At 46.4% G+C, this 22,144-nt stretch overlaps 1 protein-coding gene across 1 annotated transcript in view; it reads left to right on the top strand.

Moving 5' to 3' along the window:
• LOC8028864 (serine/threonine-protein kinase NLK) overlaps positions 1-22,144 on the top strand; it is a 77,053-nt gene that overhangs the window by 41,905 nt on the left and 13,004 nt on the right. Inside the window, exons 2-6 of the mRNA XM_029967206.4 lie at positions 10,539-10,668; positions 12,234-12,289; positions 13,561-13,667; positions 17,538-17,623; positions 18,972-19,181. Of these exons, the coding sequence (XP_029823066.3) occupies positions 10,539-10,668; positions 12,234-12,289; positions 13,561-13,667; positions 17,538-17,623; positions 18,972-19,181 (589 nt within the window). The remainder of the gene's footprint in view (positions 1-10,538; positions 10,669-12,233; positions 12,290-13,560; positions 13,668-17,537; positions 17,624-18,971; positions 19,182-22,144) is intronic.

Genomic DNA, 22,144 nt, shown 5'->3' with positions numbered 1-22,144 from the left:
GAAAAACAAGCCGAGGCTCCGGAACGCGTAGTGCCAACCCGCTCTCGCTCTTTTGAAGAGGAGGGGGGAGCATCTCGATTTACAGCTAAGAACGCGAGTATAAATTCTCGCCGTTCTTTTTCGGCGAACGGTCGCTGACCGACCTCGGGCTTCTCTCTCTCTCTCTCTTCCTCCGTTACGTCAGCAGGTCGGGTTATCGACTCCCGTGACTCTTCTGTGAACGAAAGACGAGATTGGACTAAATAGAGCGCACCGCCCGACGAGTTTTTCTTCTTCTTTGCTTATTTAAGAATGGGGGAATGCCCCGTTGCATTTTAAAAGCCGACGTATACACTTCGCACTTTCCACTTTTGCCCGCCTCCTTTCCACTTGGTAGTGTCGCTTAAAACAGTGTTTCCCAAACGTGGCTCTTCCATGCAGTGCGCGAAACACGTGCGCGTCAAAAGTGTCCGAATCCGATGTGCGAACTGTCGGAACGACCGTCGGACAAGACAGAAGATTTGGCCGCACCGGAGCGTCGGACGGGGGCTCGTCCGGCTCCGTCCGTCTCCGGCATGCGACCAACTTGCTACCGCCGTCCGACTGTCGGAAGGCCGTAGCCAATGGCAGCACGGATGGCGCGAACGTCAGGTTGTCTCGTGAACATTGGCTCGATCGGGAGCGGAGGGAATAGCCGGTTCACGTGACAGGCCAAATCGCGATTTTCGACCGCGGACCGTGTACCACGTGACTGCCACGTCACCGATTCCTGCGATCCGCGCCTCGTCCGCGGACGCGCGGACTGATAAAGTCGTGCGATGACTCGAAAGATGTTTAGTCTGGCAACGGTACAATGTTTCCTTGAGGTCTCGTAATTTGTACTCGGTTCGCTGGGACGGCTCGGTCCGCTGCGATCCATCGTGATTAAGTTAAGTTAAGCAAAGAATGAAAGACGTTTGCAATTCTCTGTAATGCCGAATTAAAGCGCAGTTCTTGAGGAGGAGGAGGGGAGGTTTGCGCTCCAACCACGGGGGAATATTCGGCGCTGTCGGTGGCCTTTGCTCCGCCCATTGGCCAAACTCTCCCAATATACGGCTCTGAGTGTGTTCTCTTTTCGTAAGCGATGACAAGGCTGCACGACACACATGATGGCAACCGAACGGAAGTGTGGGAAGCAGCCTTTTGGAGAGGAGGACGCTAAGAGGATTATCTTCCCCGCAGAAAATCGGGCCTGCACGCAAGTCTTTAACTAACTGCTTTAAAGGGACCATGAAGGCAGTTTCGAAGTTTTATTCGACGATTGAAATGGATGGCAGGCACGTCTCAGATACTGTTGACCAAGTTCTAGCCCGAACAGAAGTTTGGGTGCCGCGCCAATCGAGCAAACAGGCGCGGTAATAATAGCGCCGGGAACGATGCCTGAGACCCCACCGAAACGGCGGCAGAAAGGTGAACTAAAGTGCGCCGAAGCGTGACGACAACGGGCTCCTCGTCTGGCGATTGGTTCAAACGATAGACGCGCTCTTGGTTTCGATTTCGGTGGTGAGATGTGATGAAAAATTTTTATTTGAACGTTGGATAATCTTTTGAAGTTGTAGTTGGGAATTAATAGGTTTCATACCGTGTATCAAAGCATAATCTGAAGCGATCCCTCCGTTTGTCACTGGTTGAACGCATCCCGCACTGCTACCTCGGGCGCGTAAAAAGCATCAAACAACCATGGACAAAAAAAAAAAAAAAAAAAAAAAAAAAAAAAAAAATGGTACGAGCGCCGGGGGCGGCGGACTTTCGGTTTTGGTTTCGTGCGTCGTCTCGTGTTCGCTTTGCGAACTGGTGTCTCACCAATCATGCCGCCTTTATGCGCAGAAGTAGGTTGCGCGAAAGGTCGGCTAAAGACGTGCGGTCGATCGGGCGACGTTAGTTTGCATAAACTGCCGACCGATACAGCAACGCGCAGCATTTGGTTGCGCGCCGTCATCTTGCGTAGAGTTGTGGACAGCGGTGTCAGGATTTGTTCGTTGCATCTCCGACCAGAAGACTTTGAGCAGCACCTTCACGTCAGCCGGAGCCTGGGTAAAAGTGGGGCGGGGTGTCGCTCTGGAGGCGGCGACCGAGGAGTTGGTGATAGGTCTAGGGCCCCCTCGTAAAGCGCCAATCCAGAGTTCTGCGTCCTTAGCAGCATCTCCCGTTCAGTCGGCGTGAGGTCGCTGAACGGGAGCTCAAACTCGTTTGCGAGCGCGGCGTTGTCGTCCATTTCTTCCAGGTTTTCTTCACAGACCGCCGTGCACTAGAGCGGACCACGGGGACCACACTGAGTGTGCACTAAATCCTACCGATGCCGACAGTGCTCCTTGACGTCACTTCTCTTTCCAGAGGCGAAAAAGGGAAGAAATCTGAATGTTTGTTTCGGTTTCGCGAATTTATTTGCAGGTACAGAAATAAGAGTCACAACGTTCTAGAAAAAATTGTGTGGCGTGCCAGGACCCCAATGCCTCCGAAAACACATTCTTAAAAGAGAAAAAGAATTAAATTGCCTTCATGGTCCCTTTAAGTTTAGCCAAAAAAAAAAAAAAAAAAAAGTCCGACGTAGAAAGGAGAAGTAATATTTGTTTTTCGTGGAATAAAAAGAAAAGGGGTGATACGTTTCAAAGATTGTTGATGTTTTTCACGCCGAGAATCGACGCCGGAAAAAACCGTTTCGCTGGAGTCTTCTTTTATCGCCCGATGCGATACCAGTCTGTGTGATGCGATTTCGATATGGTGGGCCTTGCTCGGCGTTTTTGTTGCTTCCCCGCACTTGGTGGTGGCCTCCGGTCGTTCCAGGCATTTCCGCCTGACGTCGGTACTTGAAAAGATAACAGAATAAGAAGGAAAACCAAAGAACTTGAGAACGATGCTAGCCAGATTAGTGGATAAAATGCAGTCCAAATTCGCGTGCATAACCCTCACTCTGCGTTGCTTTCGCCTGGTGGTGTCACGCTTGAAACCTGGGAGGCGAAGCCGTGGAACGCTTTTTGAGTATGCGCTGGAGCTCTGTTCTGCGGAGTAGAGAACAGCCTGGTGACGCAGCATTTTTTTCCCTCTGTGATAATCGCTGCATAGGTAGTCTGTTTTTGTGTGACGGTTGCAATGTTGAAATATGACGTAGTTGGGTTGGACGACCCAGAGCAAAGGAAATTGTGTAACTATAAAAAAAAAAAGTATACCCGAAAATAACGAAACACAAAGCTACAGTGTTGTCTTGTTTACACGAACAAGACCCTTTTCGTTTACACTCGTCCCCAGTCACCTAACAGGCGTATCCAATATCAGCGACAAAAAATATCAACACATTTCAACTCGTAAAAAAAAGAAATATATATATAGAGAGAGAGAAAGAGAAAGGTGGGGGGGGCTTGATGACGCTTCGCACATACTGGATGTGACGAATTTCAAGATGGCGACTTCCTCGTGAAAGATGTCTATATTTTGGGAACGAACAGGGTAAATACGTGTATCTCTGTTTTGTTATTACGGTTAACTCTCATATGAACGATCTTTTGAACATGAACGAGGCATGACTGTAGTGTGGCACGAACCCCTTGAATTCGATTTGGTATTTTGCTCCAACCCAAACCAAAATTCAACAAAACAGCCGCAAGGAAAAAAAATGAAAGGTTTGATTCTAGTTATTACAGGGAGGAACGGCGGGATCCTCAAATCCGATTTCATATCCCTGGCGCTTGACTCCTCCATTCTTTTGCAAATCGGATCGATTGCCTCGTGGATGTCGTCACCCTCTTCGTCACTTCCTGCAATCCGCTCTTCCAATAAGTGGGGGTTCTTGCGAAAGGCGCTTGTCCTCCCGAAACTTTCGCGGAAAACCCTTTCGCCGTCTCCTTCCCGATCATCTGCCAACGCCGCTGCGCCACCCTTCTCCGGAAAAGTGGGACGTCACCAGTTTCTGCGGCAGAAAAAAAACCCTTTCTTAGGGGGGTAAACCCCAAAGCGACGAGACCGCGAGGAAGCCAAGAAGCGTCCAGTCGTACTAGAGATTGTGGCTTCTGGTTGTTTCCTTCTTCGCTTGTTGGACGTGCTGGACACTGGATCCTCGTCAATGTTATCGTTTTGACATATATATATATATATATATATATATATGAAAAAAAAAGAGTGGTCGATTACAGGTTTGTTACTGTGTTCGCTGCTTCTGCGCTCCGTCACTAAAGCGATTATTTTTATTATGTTTACTATTTTTATTACTTTTCTTGTTTGGAACTATTTTATCTTTGAGATCTTTTAGCTGTCCGCATAATCGTACTCTTAATCCTGACCCTACCACTAATAATTGTGATAGTCACAATTTTAACACTGAGCGTGACAATAAGAATACTGTACTGGACGTCGACCTTGTCTAGGCTAGCGTAGCTTCCACGGCGCTGCAACCCGGCGCTGCTGCGAGGGCACGTGGTTGCGTCTTGCGCCGTCTCCTGCGCATGCGCTCACTTAGCGGGGACAGTGTTAAAGCACTGCAGAAGCTACGCTTCCTTCGACAGCGCAGCACAAAATAGTTGACGCCGAGTGTAGTGTACTAATAAGAACAATACGAGTAATATGGTAATAATACTGGACAGATTCTTCCCAATGACAAATTTTACGCGTTTTCTTGGCTTCTGCCGTTTTCCTGTATGTTTTTTTTTTCCTTCTCCCTTTTTTGGAGGAAAGAACAGTCGCCTATTTAAAAGAGAGAAATATTTTTAACGAAGGGTGGGGGGAGGTGGCCGAGTGGGCTAACGCGCGTCAGCTCGGAGCGTGGAGCGAAAGCTTGCGCTGGGAACCTCCTGGGTTCGATCCCCGCCGCCCCCGCCCGTTTCGATCTGGATGAGTTTCGTACCGGCACGCGTTCGTGTGATCACTACTGCGTGATGCACGTTAAAAATCCCAGGTTAGTGGTTGTACCGCACTGGCTAAATTTCTCATCTACAGCTAAGAGACCGATTACCCGTTGAGGCGCATCTCCATCAAGGCTGTATAAACAAAAGAGCAAGCCAATTTTTTTTTTTTTTTTTTTTTTTACGAAGGGTGACGTCGACAGACGAGCCCTGGTTCCTGTTCTTGCGTTAACACCTTACTTGGAAAGCATTGGTTTAGCGCCGGTGTAGAATGCATGGTCTTGCGTCAACAACGTCCAAAAACTTAAAAAAAAAAAAAAGTTTGACCCTGGCCCCAAAGAGGATCAGTGTTTTGAAACGTACAGTGCGTCGTTAATCTTGGCCTCGTTTTCATTTTTCTTGTAACCCTGTTCCAAAGGCTTGAAAAGCTAACCTCAATTGCGGGCAACCCGAGGGAGCCGGTTGAGAAACCGTAATTCGTCAGGTGACGCAATATAGCGCGGAGACGGCCTGACGTCACCTCTTTTTTTGTTGTTTTCTCACGCATGACTGATTGCACCGACTCTTTCTACTTCGTCGGCGGCCCGTCTTTCTTTGTCTGTGCCTCAGGGGCACGAGATAGCAGTGTAAACTACCGGTCTCGTATCGTACTACCTCTAGCGTCTCTCGAGAGATGCCAAAAAATCATTTCCTATCTTTCCTTTTTTTTATTTGGAATTTGCTTCGGGTTGGGGGGAGGGAGGGAGGGAGGGAGGGAGGGAGGGAGGGAGGGAGGGGAGGGGGGAAGAAGGTGTTAAAGGGGCGATTTATGGGGGTTTTGTTTCTCTACCCCTTGTAATAGGATGTAGTAGACGATTTTAGTTCCGTAAGGATGGTGTTCTAGAAGTCTCTGCTCCCATTAGTGGTGTTCTCGTAGACGTTTCTACAACCGTTACGAGTTGCGAGGGCGTTTTAGAATCTTCCGCTCCCGTTAGTGGTGTTCTAGACCTTCCTACACCCGTTACGAGGGCGTTTTAGAATCTTCCGCTCCCGTTAGTGGTGTTCTAGACCTTCCTACACCCGTTACGAGGGCGTTTTAGAACCTTCCGCTCCCGTTAGTGGTGTTCTAGACCTTCCTACACCCGTTACGAGGGCGTTTTAGAACCTTCCGCTCCCGTTAGTGCTGTTCTAGACGTTTCTACTCCCATCGTAAGGGTGTTTTAGCAGTTTGTACTCCCAATTAATACTGCATTTTAGAAGGTTCTGCTTCCATTAATAGAGCAGTTTAGAAGTTTTTGTTCCCATTAAGATGGTATATAAACATTTCTCTATGAGCTGGAAAAACCCTGATGTGTAACTCCACTAAAACAAACAAAAAAAAAAACATTTTTTTTTTAAATTAAATATAAGAACATTTAGCTTAGGATGTGTGGTCACAAGGTGAATGGCTTTTTTGCATCCGGATGAGGCCTTGCAGTGATCCCCAATTTGGGTATTAGCATTTGCCTTCATTTCTGGAATACGATATGGACTGGGTAGGGAGAGACGGCGCGAAAAGCCTCACAATTCACCGCAGAGGACGCTACGAGCCATTAGGGAGTTTTCGTAGACCGCGTATCCCCCTCCGCTAAGCCCTCCGCAACGGAGAAGCCGCTACTGCGCCTGCGCGGCGATGGCCTTGACTGTAGAGTTCCGGGTATCGTAGCGAGTTGCGGAGAGCGTTGCGGGACGGCGAAAACGATCTACGAAAACTCCCTATTGGAGCAAATCGAATGCCGTCTGAGTGTCACGTGACCTTTGGGAGGGTCGCAGCGGCGCGCTGGGCTCGCAGTCTCCTGTTATGTTCACAGCGCCTAATTGGCTGGGGATGTCGCGTAGCGTCCGCAACAGTACGTAAAAAAAATTTTTTTTAGGCGATTTTTGAAGCGAGGGGCGTTACGTTCAAATTGTCGCACTTTTATTTGCCCTCGCGGCGAGCGGGCGATGCCCTATATATGTATTCTTAGCGGTTCCAATTGATCGCCACCCCGACCTTTGTATTTACTATTTGCTGCTGGACCACCGTGAAGGTAGCGGTAACGCATACCGTCTTTCCTCTTCGTCCGCTGCGGCGGAAGCGGTCGGCTCACGTGACGTAACGTCCCTGTGACGTCACGTGAAACTATCTCGGAAGGTGACCTCATTCTGATATTGACAAGGAACTGTCGTCTGCAATTTTTTTTTTTTTTTTGGTCCGCGGTGGCAAAATACGAAATCCCGGAGAAGAATGTTCTCTTTGTCAGGGCAGTGGTTGAAATCTTGGCTGAAGTGTACGCGATCTGACGAAAACCTTATTACGGTGTTGACGCCTTACACGTTGTAAAGCCGTGTTATCGAGATTTCTGTTGGAACGTTAGGCAATCCCAGGTGCTTTAAGCCAAAATTTAATTATCTTACGTTTTTATTTCTGTTCTCTTTCGTCTCTTTCTGGGCCATGAAGCTAAGAAGTCAAGTACGTCATCAACAAAAAGTTTGTACCGTAATGGGAATTTTCGTAGACCCTTGGAAACTGCATACTTAGGGGCGAAGAAAAATTAAAATTGGACACTGTGTTTACCGTCTGCTGGCCATTTTTGATCCTTCGGGTTACAAAAACTCAATAACCTTTGACGCATTTTTTTACATTTATAGCGACAAACTTTTACTTCGACGAAACCCTGGCGAATTAGCAACATTTGAACCTGCTTGGTTCCCATTCAACCATTTAAAACAGTTTTCTGGTCGTTTTCGAAGTGACCTCAGCTAAGTTTCCAAACAATATATGTATCCTTTGTTTTTTTTGTTTTTACTTCCTTCATGGGATGTGGCGCCAGTGACGCAATCTGCTATTTAGTTTACCCTATGCTACCGCGCTCCGGTAATCTAAATAAATATATTCCCCTTGTCGAGCCTAATTGCCTTTACCGTGTGTGGTTACCGCCCACATTGTTTCTGTACTTTCGAGATGGTCCGATAGCGCGAATGCCGTGATTTATTGCCGTCATTACTTTCGAAACAATACTCCCGAGCGACGCGCGCAGCACGAACTCGAGCACGAGCGTACTTCCGGAAGTGACGTTTACAACCGCCGCGTCTCTAGTGCTACAGCGGGGTCCTCCGTTTTCCGCTTCCGTCTTCTGTTCTCTCCCGAGGTCGACGGAGAGGCGCTGCGTTGTCGTCTGCTTTAATCTGCCGCCGTGCGCTCGGTGTTTGTTGACGCCCCGCGCTGCACAAATAATACTCGCAAGAGAATAATTACCGACAACACATCGTTGCCGCACCGACTAGTAATTAGATGTACGCGTTGGGAGGGGAAGCTCTTCGCGAGGGGGCAGCACGGCGGTGTTGCTACGCGGACGATGATCCGAGCCGAGCTCCTTCGCTAGGCCTAACGCCATGTCCCGCTGACCCACTAAGCAGCAGAGAAAGCCCCTTGACCCAAATGTTCCGCTGCGTCTCTGGGTCAGAGGATTTTGCTCGTTTCGAGCAGCTCTATTCTTTCCGTTGGCCTTACGTGTGGTAGGCGCCTAGTAACAACGCATAAACCGAGGTTTATGTGTTGCGGTCGTTTCCTACGTGGGTCCTTCTCTACTTCCTGTTGCTGTTACTCCTCGCGTCGACGTTTTCAATCTTGTGGAAGATACTTTTTGTGAATTCGTTTCGGGCTGTTATGCATGGACGTTACGTTCCGTCTCTGAATAAAATTGAGTAATGAGAAAGGGGGAGGGGGGATTATATAGTGCACGGTGTGCCTGGGCTGTTATCTCAAGACGCCCTGAAACCGGTTTGGTATAACTGATTAAAATAAATGTAGAGATATTTTTACCGCTTTTAAGTAAAAGATAAAATAAACGGACTTTTTTAATTAATATTTGGCGTGTGGACTTTAATGATGAGATAGAATGAGGCAGGACATACTATATCATAGGGCGAAATGGGTATTTAGGCTTGATTTCAATTTCAATTTGGCTTGACTGGGGAGTTTTGGCACAGAGTTCCCGGGCACCTTGTTTTTCTTAATGCATTTGTGACAATTTTGTGGAAATAAAAGTGCCACTTGCAATGTTTTATTTGGTACTCGCTGATTACACGGCCCCCAGCCAAAAATCTGTCTGCGTTGTAGAAAAGGGAGTTGTCCGTATGGATGCTGGGTCATCTTTCACAGCCTTGAATTGCCCTAAGAATGAAACTCAAATATGATTGCATTTTCTTTAATGTGTTCCATGCCCATGCTCTTCAAATTGACAGAACGACGCGCTGTTTATAAACAAGCTTGCGTTTGTTGACGTCATAGCCGCGCTGGCTGCGCGTTGAGACGAAACATTAGGAGCACTTTGGCCAAGTTCGATTATATTCTTTTACTCTATGTACTCTTTTAACTTTTTTTTTTTTTTTTTAACCTTGAGGGTCTGTGTGTTGGTAGTAAAACGAGTGCCACTTCTCTCCACTTTCTGTCGAGCAGCTTATGCGCTGTGTCCACTGTCATGCGACGAAGGGGCAAAATGCAGCTTAAAGAGTTGGAAGTAGCCGAGACAATCTTGTTAAATTAGTCCTGCGAATCTCTACGGATTGCAAAGTGAATCCGCGTTTCGAAGATCCGGGACTCGGTCGTCACTCGCGCCTTTGTCAAAAATGTCCGCCCTGCCGCGCTCGGCTTTGCACGGCCGCCGCCTGCAGGCCCGTGACGTGACGGTGGCGGACCCTCGCGCTGTTTGCGGGCTTCATTTGCATGGCAAGGGAGCGAGGGGGCGTCTGCGAGCGATCGACAGAAAGAAAACGAAGGAGCAAGTGTAGTCCCCTTCGTCTTTTACGGTTCCGGTTGCGTTCACGCGAGTGCATAATTCGGGCACACACTCCGCCTGCTCTGCCTGTAGTACGGACTTTTTGCGTGGGGGGCTGGCTGGCTGGCTGGCTGATGGACTCTGATAATCGAATTGTGTTGTCATTTTTACGCTTATTTACTCTTGCTGGTAGTGTGTTTTCTTTTTTTTTTTCTTCTTCTTCGTGAAGTCTGTCAATTGTTTGTGAGGAAACAATGATGCACTTGGGAAAACCAGTCGTACGAGGTTTTTGTTGCCAGATTTATGCAAAATTAAAAAGAGGTCTTCTGTGTACATTTGCTGTGGACTACTGATGAGCGTGAGTGAGGGGGCATTATGTGTACAGGCAGTAATTTCTCTAAGTGCGTGATTATGTTCACAGGCAATATTTCTTTAATTTTATGCATAACCTTCAGAGGTGGTGCTCACAGATTTGTGCATTATTTGTATGGGCAATTGTTTTACCTCTACTGGCACTAACTTTATACAGTTGCTCCTGTAGCAGGTCTACTAAATCTCTAAACAAAAAAAGTAAAAAAAAAAAAAAAAAAAATTTGAACAAGTGGATGTTTAGACGACTTGAAATTAGTCAGTCCTCGAAATGTGGTGACCAGTCCCTTCGTTGTAGATGAATGATTTGGCCAGTGCATTATGACTGCTATCCAGGGTTTTTTAATGTACATCACACAGTGGTGTTTACACAAACACATGCCAGCGCATTGCTTGTACCGATTGGAACAGACAGGGGCACAGATTGAGCCCAAGATCCCTCGGTTCTGCAGTGAGCCGTCATTGCATGTTTGGTGTACCCTGCTTGCTGCCACTACGCTGTGCCATGTGCTGAAACCCCGCTTGTTTTTGTGTGTTTCAGGTCGGTCACAGACCCCCGAGATGGCAAACGGGTGGCTCTCAAAAAGATGCCCAACGTGTTCCAGAACCTGGTTTCCAGCAAAAGGGTCTATCGTGAGATCAAGATGCTGTGTTTCTTCAAGCACGAAAATGTGAGTTTCCGCACTGTTTCTTCTCTGCTTCGGTTCTGTAGCGGTGGTCCTTTTTGTCGCTTACACTTTGAGAAGTGTACCGAGTCACTATTGATTTCTCTTGTATCTGGTGCATTGTTTCATTAAAGGGGCCCTCCAACAGTATTTGAGCGTTAACTTTTTTTTTTTTGCGGTTTCTACACGCTAGTGGTCCCGGAAACCCAGTGGACAACGAAAGAGTTTGAAAATATTAGCGCATCATATTTTAATTTGACAACTCGGAAACACCTCCTCCGACGGTGGCGCCGCGAAGTGCTGAATGCGCGCGCATAACGGCGCTCTCTTTCACTATACGTCACACTCTCTGGGTTTTGTGATTGGCAAGAGCCGTCCCAGGAATTTTGACGCGAAATAAAGTATATTACACGTTAACCGTTATTATTTCTCTAACAAGTCATTTTTATAGAGCTAATAAGGTTGCAAAGTAAAGTTCAAAAAGTGTGAAAACAACGCCTTGTTGCTCATGCGCGCCTCCCAGCGGCGCCCGCGACGTACCATCGCGAGCAGACGACAAGTGATCCGTGCAGACAACGTGCATCATATTTTCACTTGTGCGCCCCCCGGTCCCGGTCAACTAAAAGCAGTAAGAGGAGCCAGGGGAATCCTTATTTTCCTTTAGTGCTGTGACAGACTTTTCACTGTTCGAGTGAAGTGCGGCAACGGGACCCAGCTTATATCGTGCCCAACGGGAACACTCACCAGTTTGTACCTCCTGCTCGCCGAGGTGGCTCCGGTGGCGGAGTTGCGGGAGACGAGTCTTCCGCGGCTGTCGAAGCGGACTGAGGCAGAGACGCGTCGCTTGCGTGGAGTGCCGTCGTACGGCGCGACGCCCAGATCCGCACTCAAAATCCGATAAGCCCGGTAAATTCATTGATGATGGCAACCCGATCCCAAAGCTACGATGGTTGCAGCTAGGCCTGATGACCAACGAGCCGACCGGGCCAATGGGCTATCAACCAAACTCGCGTCCAATTGGCCAACCGCTTTGCTCCAATCGCTAAACTGTTTGATTTTACGTCATGAAGCGCAATGTTTTGCTTATTTAAAGTTGTTTTCTGCAATATTTAATTTGCTAATAACTCGCAAAATATTGCGAATTTCTGTAATATTTTTTTTTCCTCGGTGTTCCTGCTTTCATGGAGCTCCGTTTCAGCACGAACTTCAAACCGGTCAAAAAATTGTTGGTGGGCCACTTCAAAGAATGGCAACTGTTTATTGAACATCTCTGTTAGCTAAAGCAGTGTTCTTTTTCTGATAGATTTGGCAGAGCTATTCTGCCCATTGAGTAAACTAGGTATGCCCAGATGCATCCAGGTCAAGAACCATGGGAGGGCTTGGCAGGTGTCATAAAACTCAAGTGGCAGTCTAGTATGCACACTTAAATAAGTGATGTGCATGCAATCCAGTGGGTTAGAATCAATTTCAGGCTCAATCATATGATGCTAGGGCAGCTTCCAGCTGCAGAATTTGAGTTCAAATGCGAACAATGAATTTTTATTTTTATTTCTTTTTCATTTCTAATGCAGGTTTTGTCAGCACTGGATATCCTACAGCCTCCACACCTAGACTTCTTCCAAGAAATGTATCCTTTTTGCCTGTTTCACCGCTGATCCTCTGTTGTAAAATCTGCGTTTCATAGTATAAGTTATACATGGAGTTTGTGGTCGGGTGTAATGACTTTCTCAAGCTGTCAGCTAACCTCTGTCCTTACTTTGTTTCTAAAAAAAAAAAAAGTTTGATAATGCTGAGCACTGTTTTGAAATTAGTTTCACCATCTCTAGCATTGCTATAGACCAACACGCGGCCCTGAAGTCACGCAGCGGCGGTGGCGCTGTCGACGGCACGGTGCGTGCACACACGCTTCACTCCTTCCGAATTTGGTTTCTGCGCTTAAGCAGTGCCCACAGCTGGTGTGAGCAAACGCGGGCTTGTTTGTAAACAGGGTGTCGGTGTATACTATTTGGCTTTGGGTACTGGAAGACTAAAGTGTTTCATTTATTCATATTTAAGCTATGTCATCATTTTGCATAGTAGGAAGTACAAAGGTAGATAATGCTTAGTGGATAAAGTAATGTACTGAGATGCTTAATAAATTTATATAAATGACTGCTAAGGTTAATTGGCATTACATTTTTTTTTGCCGTTCACAAGAAAAGAAGAAAAACAAATATAGCATTATTTCTTTTTTAGTTTAAGCCAGGGGTCAGCAACTCGCGAGGCAGTTTCATGCAGTCCCCAGAACAATACCATGAAAGCACCCCCGCTCCCCACCCTGCCGCTTCTCCACAGACTTAAGAACGACACAGCAGTTTTGACCTCAAATGGGGTTAGACACGGACAGGAAGCACTTCCAATTGGCATTGTATGGCATCCCCAAACTCGGGCAGTAAATGTCTTCACTTACCTTTTGCCGTCTGTTCGGCCCCCTCCGTGTTGGCTTTGTGTCCACTTGGCCCACCGCTGCGAAATGTTTCCGATCCCTGGTTTAGGCTGTTACTCTCTGTATGTGGCTCATTGCTTTGGCAACCTTCTGTACCCCAGTATGCCGTGACGTACAAGTAGACTGCGGAACCAATGGCTAGCTTTGAATCGTCTTGCCATAAAAGTGAAGACCTAGCTGTTCAAAAATTGCCACCTATGATGGTCAGTACTCTAGGAGTAGAACATGCAACTGTTTAGCTCTTGCTTGTGCTAGGACAAAAGCAAGGGGTGCCATTGGGCCAACTGGAACGATCAGTAGAAGATCAATCAATCAAGTCAGTTTATTTTCTGCCACAACCGGGAGCATGAACTTGTCAACGGTGTTAACGTTGTGCAACTCTGCTTCCATTCCTTAACCGGCTGCATCTGCAGATATGTCACAACGGAACTAATGCAAAGTGATCTGCACAAGATCATAGTGTCGCCACAGCCCCTCACTTCGGACCACTTGAAGGTTTTTCTCTATCAAATATTGAGAGGTGAGTGCCTTACTCTTGCTACAGTTGTTTATTTTAGCTTTTGTTTGTTTTGAGCTCGTATACAAGACACAGAGTTTGATGTGCGGATTATAAATACAAGACTGAAAAATAACTGTTCCCCCTGTCTGCCCCCGCGTGAGCATGGCAGACTTGCATACAAGGCACAGTGTGCATGACCTGTTCTTTAGTGTCTGAATGTTTCGCAAGTATTATTTATTTATTTTTATTTATTTAAAGGGGTAGTGAAATGATTTTAATGTTGCAAAAATTGGCAGTTTGTATTTTTTTTTTATTGTTTATCCAAGCACAAGTAATCAAAAACACGTTACGTTGCCCCAAAAAACTGCTATTCTGCTGCTTAACTGCGAAGAAGAGAAAAAAATTTTTGCCGATTGCTGCCGTTTGGCGGTTACGGGAACTGCGGTGACAGCGTCTCTGGGGGATATGCAAAAGTCAGCAAAAGCCTGTCCGCCTCTGGTGCTACACCCGCCGTCAGCCCCGTGGCGAACCGTCTTTTGTGTGAACCGCTCGCCGCAACCTTTGACGATGATAATCCTTTAAAAGTCGACAAAGTCACTTTGACCTTTGATTTGTTTTATTCTTAAAAACAAAAACTAGTGCTCGCAAGAGAATACGGTTTTTGTTCTTCGTTCCATAGGGGCGCAGATTAATTTCCACAGTTAATTGGCCAAATTATGAAAATCATTGCACCGCCCCTTTAAGGACTTGACTGCCGCCTTTACAGAGGCCAGGGCAACACCGGAGTACTGGTACAGCAAAAACAAAACATGAGTTTAACAGTGCAAGTACACAGTAACATAATGTAGTACAGTCAAGAAAATGAAACATTATAAATTGGACACTTGCCTTAAATGCTTGAAAATCGTATAGCCATATCATTAGTAATTCCCATAAAAGTGATAATTAATTTTTTTTTTTTTTTTCAAAGTTAGGAGCATGACATATTAGACTCACAACATATGGTTGCCTTCATTGGCTGTTGTGGGCATTTCTCCTGGATGTCACTCCTTTTCTTTAAGCTGTGCGGCCGGTTCGAGAAAAGTAATTTTGGGAAACATAAAAACTAGACAAAACGTTTATTCACTATCGAAGGCATGGTAGCGACACAAAAAACAGCAAATGATATTAACCCAGTCAAGTTCTTTTCTTTGAAAAAGATACTCCAATGTGGTCTTTTTTTTTTTTTTTCAAAAAGGATGGCACTAAGAATAAATCACTGCATAGCATTTTTTTTAACTGGAGCACATACAGTGCTTGCAGTGAGAAAGTTTCGAAGGGAGCCATTTATAGCGAAAATTTGTCGCCTTTCTTCCATTCGTTTTCGTTTTTGCGTGTCCGCTTCCAATCAACATTCTGGCGATCTTAGACTCTGAATCAAAGGTAGTTTACAGAACTTCTGCATTGGATAATGAGCTCTCAACCTTCAATTTCAAGAAGCTTTGGAAGTCGGAATCGAAAGAGTTAGCACTGATCACCCCTACCACAGGAACGACCTGACCTACATGCAAAAGAAGCAGCCACCTCCAGCGTATCATTTGAGCAGAGTGTCAAACTTGGAAACTATAAATAGATCCAGCAAGGCAAAACGTTGCGAATAAAACAGATATGGTTCCCCAGAGACATAACAGACAGCAACACCTCCCGAAGTGCAATCAGTTTTGCGCTAAGGCGGGAACTTTCCTGTGAGAAACCGCCCATCAGAAAAATAAAAGGCAGCTCATTTCTAAATTTTTTTATTCATTTTATACGGGCATTATTGCAGGGGGCAAACAAACACATAGAAAGCTTTTCTGCAATTTTGACACAAACGATCTCGTAACTCTTATCCGATTTTTTTCTGGTACAGGTATGGTTATGAATCTGGCCTTTTTGTTCTTATGGATAATTGGGAAATAAAAAGCAAAGTTTCAAGGCTGGTTCACACACCTACGTTTGACCGCAACCAATGGCACTGTGACTCCTTGCATTCCACTGATGCGCAAAGATTAAATAAGGTGGCGCGAGTCAGAAAGAAACCTTTTAAACTAGGCTAAAAGTTTTACTGTACATGCCAGATCTAATCTATGCGCTATCGACGAGAAATGATTGTTTATAACATTGTCAGAAGTATTTCAAGCCCACAATAAATGAATGATGCGGAAGAAAATGAGAAAATGTACACAAACTCAGCTCTGTTACGTCCCGGCAGGATGTTGGCGCGTCGGGCGCAGTTTTGGTCTGCGCTGTGAGCGGAAGTCACCATATGGGACATGCATTTATGCATTGTTTTGGAAGAAACGAAAAAAAAACCTGCCTTCTCGTCAAAACGCCGGGGCTGGGGCTGTACTAAAGAAGTCAGGAAAGGTTCGAAGGTCAATTTTCACATGTTTTCTGCCTGCTTGGTTTGTCTGAGAACGTGATAGAGGCCTTGAAAAAGGAAAACCAGACACCGTCACATTACGATTGCTTGCGCAGGATGTACTTTGGACTGAATTCATGGATACTTGGGGTCGTCAGATTTGCTTTGTTCCAACATGAACGCGGGAAAACCGCCAAGTTGCACGGACCACCTGTGGACTACGTTCAGTGCGCTTTAAGTTCAAACGGTCGCCTGATCGTTCAAGCTGTCATCTGCTCTTTCAAACGTTTCTGCTTGTTTTTGTCTGCTTGTTCCAATGACAGCAGCCTTTAGACCAAATGCTGACCTGGTAATTGCGATAAGAAGTAAGTGCAGGCCTCAAAAGACTTTTAAGTTTGAAGGTTCGTTGGGGTAAGTAGGCTCAGCGTAAACAGTAGATACAAGGATATGTTGATAATTGCTACCGGTGGCCATCACCGACTTGTTCTGCCTGATTCACTTGGTCCGATTGTGCTTGCGATTTTCAGTATCGACTTCGACCATCTCAGCTACGGTTCACGCTTTTGCAACTCGAGCGACGTCATGACTGAAAATAGCGAGCAGAATGTCATAATGAGAATCATGCTTTAGCGTCCATTCTGCGGCGTCCACGCGGAATGAATCGCTGCATGTCATATTATTCATGCAAACTTTTGCGGTGTGACTGTAACGAGCCTCGTTAATTTCGCTGAGGTCGCTAAAGTAGTCAGACATTGCCAGGAAAATGTAGAATCAACATTTCCAACGTGAAAAAGAGTATGAGGACTCACACCGACGCTGACAACATTAACATCAGATTCCAATGGTTTGTTTATGGGTGACGGCAAGCTTCTTGCCTACATTCCATCGCGCATGTGCGGTGCTGGTGGTGTCCACTAGGGGTGCTCTGGTTTGTTTGTTAACGTGCGTTGGTGTATACGCATACCGGAAGTGGCTGACCGGCCTAGCACACACCAGCCGATCGGTACATGTGGAGCGAAAGCTAGCGCCGCAGAACCCAGGTATCCCAGGTTCAATCCCCACCCTTGCCCGTTTCAATCTGGATGAGCGTCGTGCTGGCGTGCGGTCGTGTATTGCTACTGCGCGATGAAAGTTAAAGACCCCCAGTTTGGCAGTCATACTGCACTGGCTTAATTTCTCATCTACAGTGTAAACCACTGTCACCGCAGCTCAAAGGCAGACCAACCTTACGCTGTTTAAACACTAATGTCAAATATGGTCAAATTTGGTTTCGCTACCCGATAGATAAAGCCAGTGTGTTATCTTGTCCTAAGGGGTTGCAAGAGGTCATGGCGCAATCGATTATAATGTAACGCAGGTGGACCAGCCTTTAGACAGTGATCAAAGAAAAAAAAAGTTTTGAAGTGTTACTCTTTGAGGACCTCTGCTCATTCTTGTTTTTGTTTTCAGTAGAAAACCCTTTTTTTTTCCCCCTTCCATCTCAGTATATTGGCCCGTTTGATATCTCGCAGGCTTGAAGTATCTGCACTCCTCGAGGATACTCCACCGAGACATCAAACCGGGGAATCTGTTGGTGAACAGCAATTGCATCTTAAAGGTGAGGTGGCCTCCTTTGCTGGAGTGTCTTTGTACTGTGTCATTTCAGCTTTACACATTAGCTGCTATTGGCGTTTTTTTCTCTCTCTAATTTTCAAGATGGAAGTACGGGGTTTTTGTTTTTCGCCGACGTCGTACACCCGCGACGAAATATGAATATACCAGCCCTATTTTTTGTGCCACGAAAGAGATGCACTAAAAACGCCTGGCGGGCCGTACTCCACTTCGGCAGGTTGGCAGGAGAATTTGCGATGCGATATCGCAGAAAGCACTTTTCTTAAAATTACACTGCAAGATAGATCAGCCTAGAGTCATTGAACGTTTCCAGAGTATCTCATTCAATAGCATTTGCTGTGACTGTTCTATTTTAGCTTCGATCGGCCATTTTGGCACCAAAACATGTAAGGTGGAAGGGGTTTCAGGGGTGCCAACCCCCATCTCCCAAGCAGACGCGCCGCGAATGACCACCGAAGCTAGGACGCGCCCAAGTCGGTATGCGCTACCTGAAATCAACGGTGAGACGTGGTTGTATAAAAACAATATTAATTGTGCCGCAAAACCTTGTAAACTAAAATTTTATGAAAACATCATGCTGCTGTCGTTTTGTACTAATCTTTAATAAAAATACCCACAAAAAGCTTTCTCGGTTTGTTTTTATGCGAAAATATGCTTTTTATACGCTTATAATGACCATAATAAAAACAAAAAAAAGTTTGTTAATGTGGCATTATTGAGCCTGGGAGTTTCAGTGCTCTGGGAACGTTCATTGACACTAGACCACTATTGTCCAGGTGCAAACGCGATAGTGCGAGCTCCTCTGGGATGTTAGGCGATGATGACAGTTGCACCACATCCTCTCAATATGTCTCCAACGAAGTTAATTTTACGTTTGGACATATTTCCACCGCTCGCTTTGGAACAAATGCCAAACAATAAACTGGAGTGGGGGTTTTTGAATGTTTCCATCTCAAGGAATGCCCATCTTCCTTGAACGATAGCCGGGGAACCCCTTTTGATCTCGGCACTGAAGCGATAATGCGGAGCAGAAAAGAATTATGCGTGCGCTATGGAGTGTTTGGCTCATTGTTTCAGATCGGTCGGTGAATGGCTCGGCTCTTCTAAGATAGCGCTCGAACTGGAAGAAAGCTTTAGCTCAGGTGCAGGTACGGCCAAGGAAATTTGAGAGCTGGGGGAATTCCTGAGGGTACACTGGGGAACCCCTGGGTTAACCCAGTTTCAGGACCTGTGAACAAAGGGTTCCAGCAAAATCGGAACATGCATGCAATTCCGCCTTTAAAAGTAGCCGGGGGTCCCCGCTATGGTTGTTGACGTTGGGTCTCCTCGTCCAGATCTGCGACTTCGGCCTGGCACGCCTGGAGGAGCGGGACGAGCAGCGGCACATGACGCAGGAGGTGGTGACGCAGTACTACCGGGCCCCCGAATTGCTCATGGGGGCACGCCACTACGGGCCGGCCGTGGACATCTGGTCCGTGGGCTGCATCTTTGCAGAGCTGCTGGGCAGGCGCATCCTCTTCCAGGCACAGACCCCCATCCAGCAGGTGGGTCCCCCAACACCTTCCTTCCTCCCGAACAGAGGTGGGGGTTTTATCGTGGTGCCCGGTGCTGTATAAAAGATTGCAATCTAGACACCTGAAACTCGTTTCTCTCTGTTCCATTTTGCGCGTATAAATTTCATTTTAGTCACATCTATCGTTTTCAAGTATAGGGTGTCTGAAATAACCAGGCTCGATCTAAAATTTGCCGTAAAAATCGGAAGCTGCATGTAGTAATCTAAACTTTTCGTCAAAGGTGTATATTTCGCAGGTCGGTTTTATCATGCAAAATTACAAAGCGTAGCTCCCTTTCTGTAAAAAATAGGGCCAAAAAACTTGCCAGGGTCAGTGGCGAGCGCCGGCGCAAACAACCCAGTCAAGTGGCAGGGCACGTTTGGTGCACGTATTGATAGATGGCGCCACCTCCTCGTTCCAGCTTGCTTTTAAAGAAATATTGAAAGTGCCCGCGTCGACCGTGGTTTATTCATATCAACATAATCTTTTTGTAATGTACCTTCGGTGTAAAAATAAATGCAGACAATAACACCAAACCTTGAAGTAACAAAAAGAAAACTTGGTTGCATAACAACGGTGTTCTTGCTGTCGACAGATTTCCTCTGTGTTTCGTCTGATTTCTTTTGTTGGTCGGTTACTTCTTCCGACGCTGCTCCCAAGACCTTTCTGCATTGTTGGTGGGAAAACTGCCACAATTAAAGTGTCACTTTGGACGTTACTTGGATCACACTTTTGAGTCACGGGAGGCTACAAAAGCATACTCCAGATAAACAGCAATTAATGGCTCTGAAAAGAGCCTGTCAATAAAAGCCCGCGGTTCTTGTGGTTGTTAAAGGCGTTGGTCATATGTACAAAATGGTTAGCTATGCTCTTCAGTCAACATGTCCTTGTCGAACTTGGAGGCACTTGCGGAGCCTTCGCTCATAATCCCTGAAGGCTGCCTTCGGCATGTTATCCGTGATCACATCGAAGGCAGATGTAATCCACTCTTTTAGTTCCGTCATCGTGCACACACGAATTGTGTAAATCACAAATTGTCAGGTCAGTGGATCGTGGGGGCCAGGTTATTGTCGGTGACCCTCAAAACCATCCAGTTGCCGTGAAAAATTCTGTCCAGCCAGTCCCTCAAAAAAAAAAAAAAAAAAGATTGGGCTGTGTGTATGTTTATACAGCCTAGAACTTAGTCTGCCTCAACAGGCAACTTGTCTCCCAGCTGTAGATGAGAAATTTAGCCAGTGCAGTACAACCGCTAGCCTGGGGTCTTTAACATGCATCACGCAGTAGTGATACATGATCGCATGCCGGTACAATGCTCACCCAGATCCAAATGGGCAGGGGCGGGGATTGAACCCAGGATCCCTGGGTTCTGCAGCGCGAGCTTTCACTCCATGTGCTCCGAGCTGGTGTGCGCTAACCCACTCAGCCACTGATGCCCCCCAAAAGTGAGTCCCTCACTGCTGTGGCATAGTGCGGGGGTGCTCCATCTTACTGGAAGATGCACACCTCCCTTCCTTCGCATGTGCAAAACTTCCAGCTCCAGCAAGACGTCCTGTTAAAGCATGCAAAGGTGAACATCGCCGGTGATCGAGCCCGCAAAAAAGAATAAACCGTTAACGCCTTTTCTCCAATACTACGACCTTTGGTGACTGGACAACCTCTTTAATGATCCAGCGAGGGGTTGTCTCAGACCAGCAGCGGGTGTTCTGCTTGTTGACGTGCCCGTCCAGATGGAAAATAGCTTCATCCTTGAACAGCAAAAACTGAAGGCGGTTCCTGTTTGTAGAGATGCGCCCATGTTCGTCCACGGTGAACTGCTTTCACCGTTCAAAGTCATCGGGACGCAGCTCGAACAGGACCTGTGGCTTAAACGGATAGATCTGTTGACGGATCACTTTCCAGACGAAATCTCTACTGACACAAAGCTGCCTTGTGACTTGTCGCACGACAGACATGGGTTGAATGCAAATGCCGCAAGCACGGCGTGACGTCTGTTCTGCTGTGGCGACTTCTTTTCGTGTGCTTGCGGCCTGGCCTCCACAGTGTTCTCTGTGTTGAATCGGTTTATCCAGCGCATAACAGTCTGACAGATGGGTGGACACCTTTGAAAAGTGGCTTGAAACTTTGAACGCACTTGGCCTAATGCTGCTGGTTTCTGTAAACCAAAGGACTACCTGTGCTCTCTCTTGGACTGTCAGGTGATGCATTGTGGCAGTTTTCCCACCAACCGAGGCAAAAAAGGTCTCAAGAGCAGCGTTGGAATGTATAACCGATTGGTGGAAGAGAGCAGACGACACGCAGATGAAATTTGTTGACAGCAACGTCGTTATGCAACTGCATTTTCTTTTATTTTTGTTACTTCAAGTTTTGCTATCATTGTCTGCATTTATTTTTAAACCAAAGGTACATTACAAAAAGATTATGTTCATATTAATAGACCACGGTCAACGCGGGCACTTTCAATATTTCTTTAAAAGCAAGCTGGAACAAGGAGGTAGCGCCATCTATCAATACATACGCCAAACGTGCCCTGCCACTCGACTTGGTCGTCTACGTTGCAAGTTTTTTGGCCCTATTTTTTTTACAGAAAGGGAGCTACAGCCTGCAATTTTGCATGATAAAATGGACCTGAGAAATGCACCTTTGACGAAAGTTATGAATTGCTACGTGCAAGCTCCAATTTTTACGGCGCCCTTTAGATCGAGCCTGGTTATTTTGGACACCCTATATGTGACTAAAGGAAAGGCTCATTCGTTTTTCCTCGGGAAAATTTAATGAGGAATGTGCCTGTGGAATTGCCTGTTTATTGTGAAATATTCTTGGCCAGTTGTTCCAGATTTTCTGAAGCCACATTTCGTGATGCCGTGGCCTGTGATGTCTCGTGACTTTAGTTTCCCCACTAAATCTAGCGGGAAATATGATGTCACATGACTTCGCGTCACATAATCTCTACACAA

Source organism: Ixodes scapularis, unplaced genomic scaffold (genome assembly GCF_016920785.2).
Source record: "Ixodes scapularis isolate PalLabHiFi unplaced genomic scaffold, ASM1692078v2 PGA_scaffold1__304_contigs__length_218370807, whole genome shotgun sequence".
Classification (NCBI taxonomy): domain Eukaryota; kingdom Metazoa; phylum Arthropoda; class Arachnida; order Ixodida; family Ixodidae; genus Ixodes; species Ixodes scapularis.
Note: the sequence above shows the minus strand (reverse complement) of the source record. Positions and strands in the feature narration are given on the sequence as shown.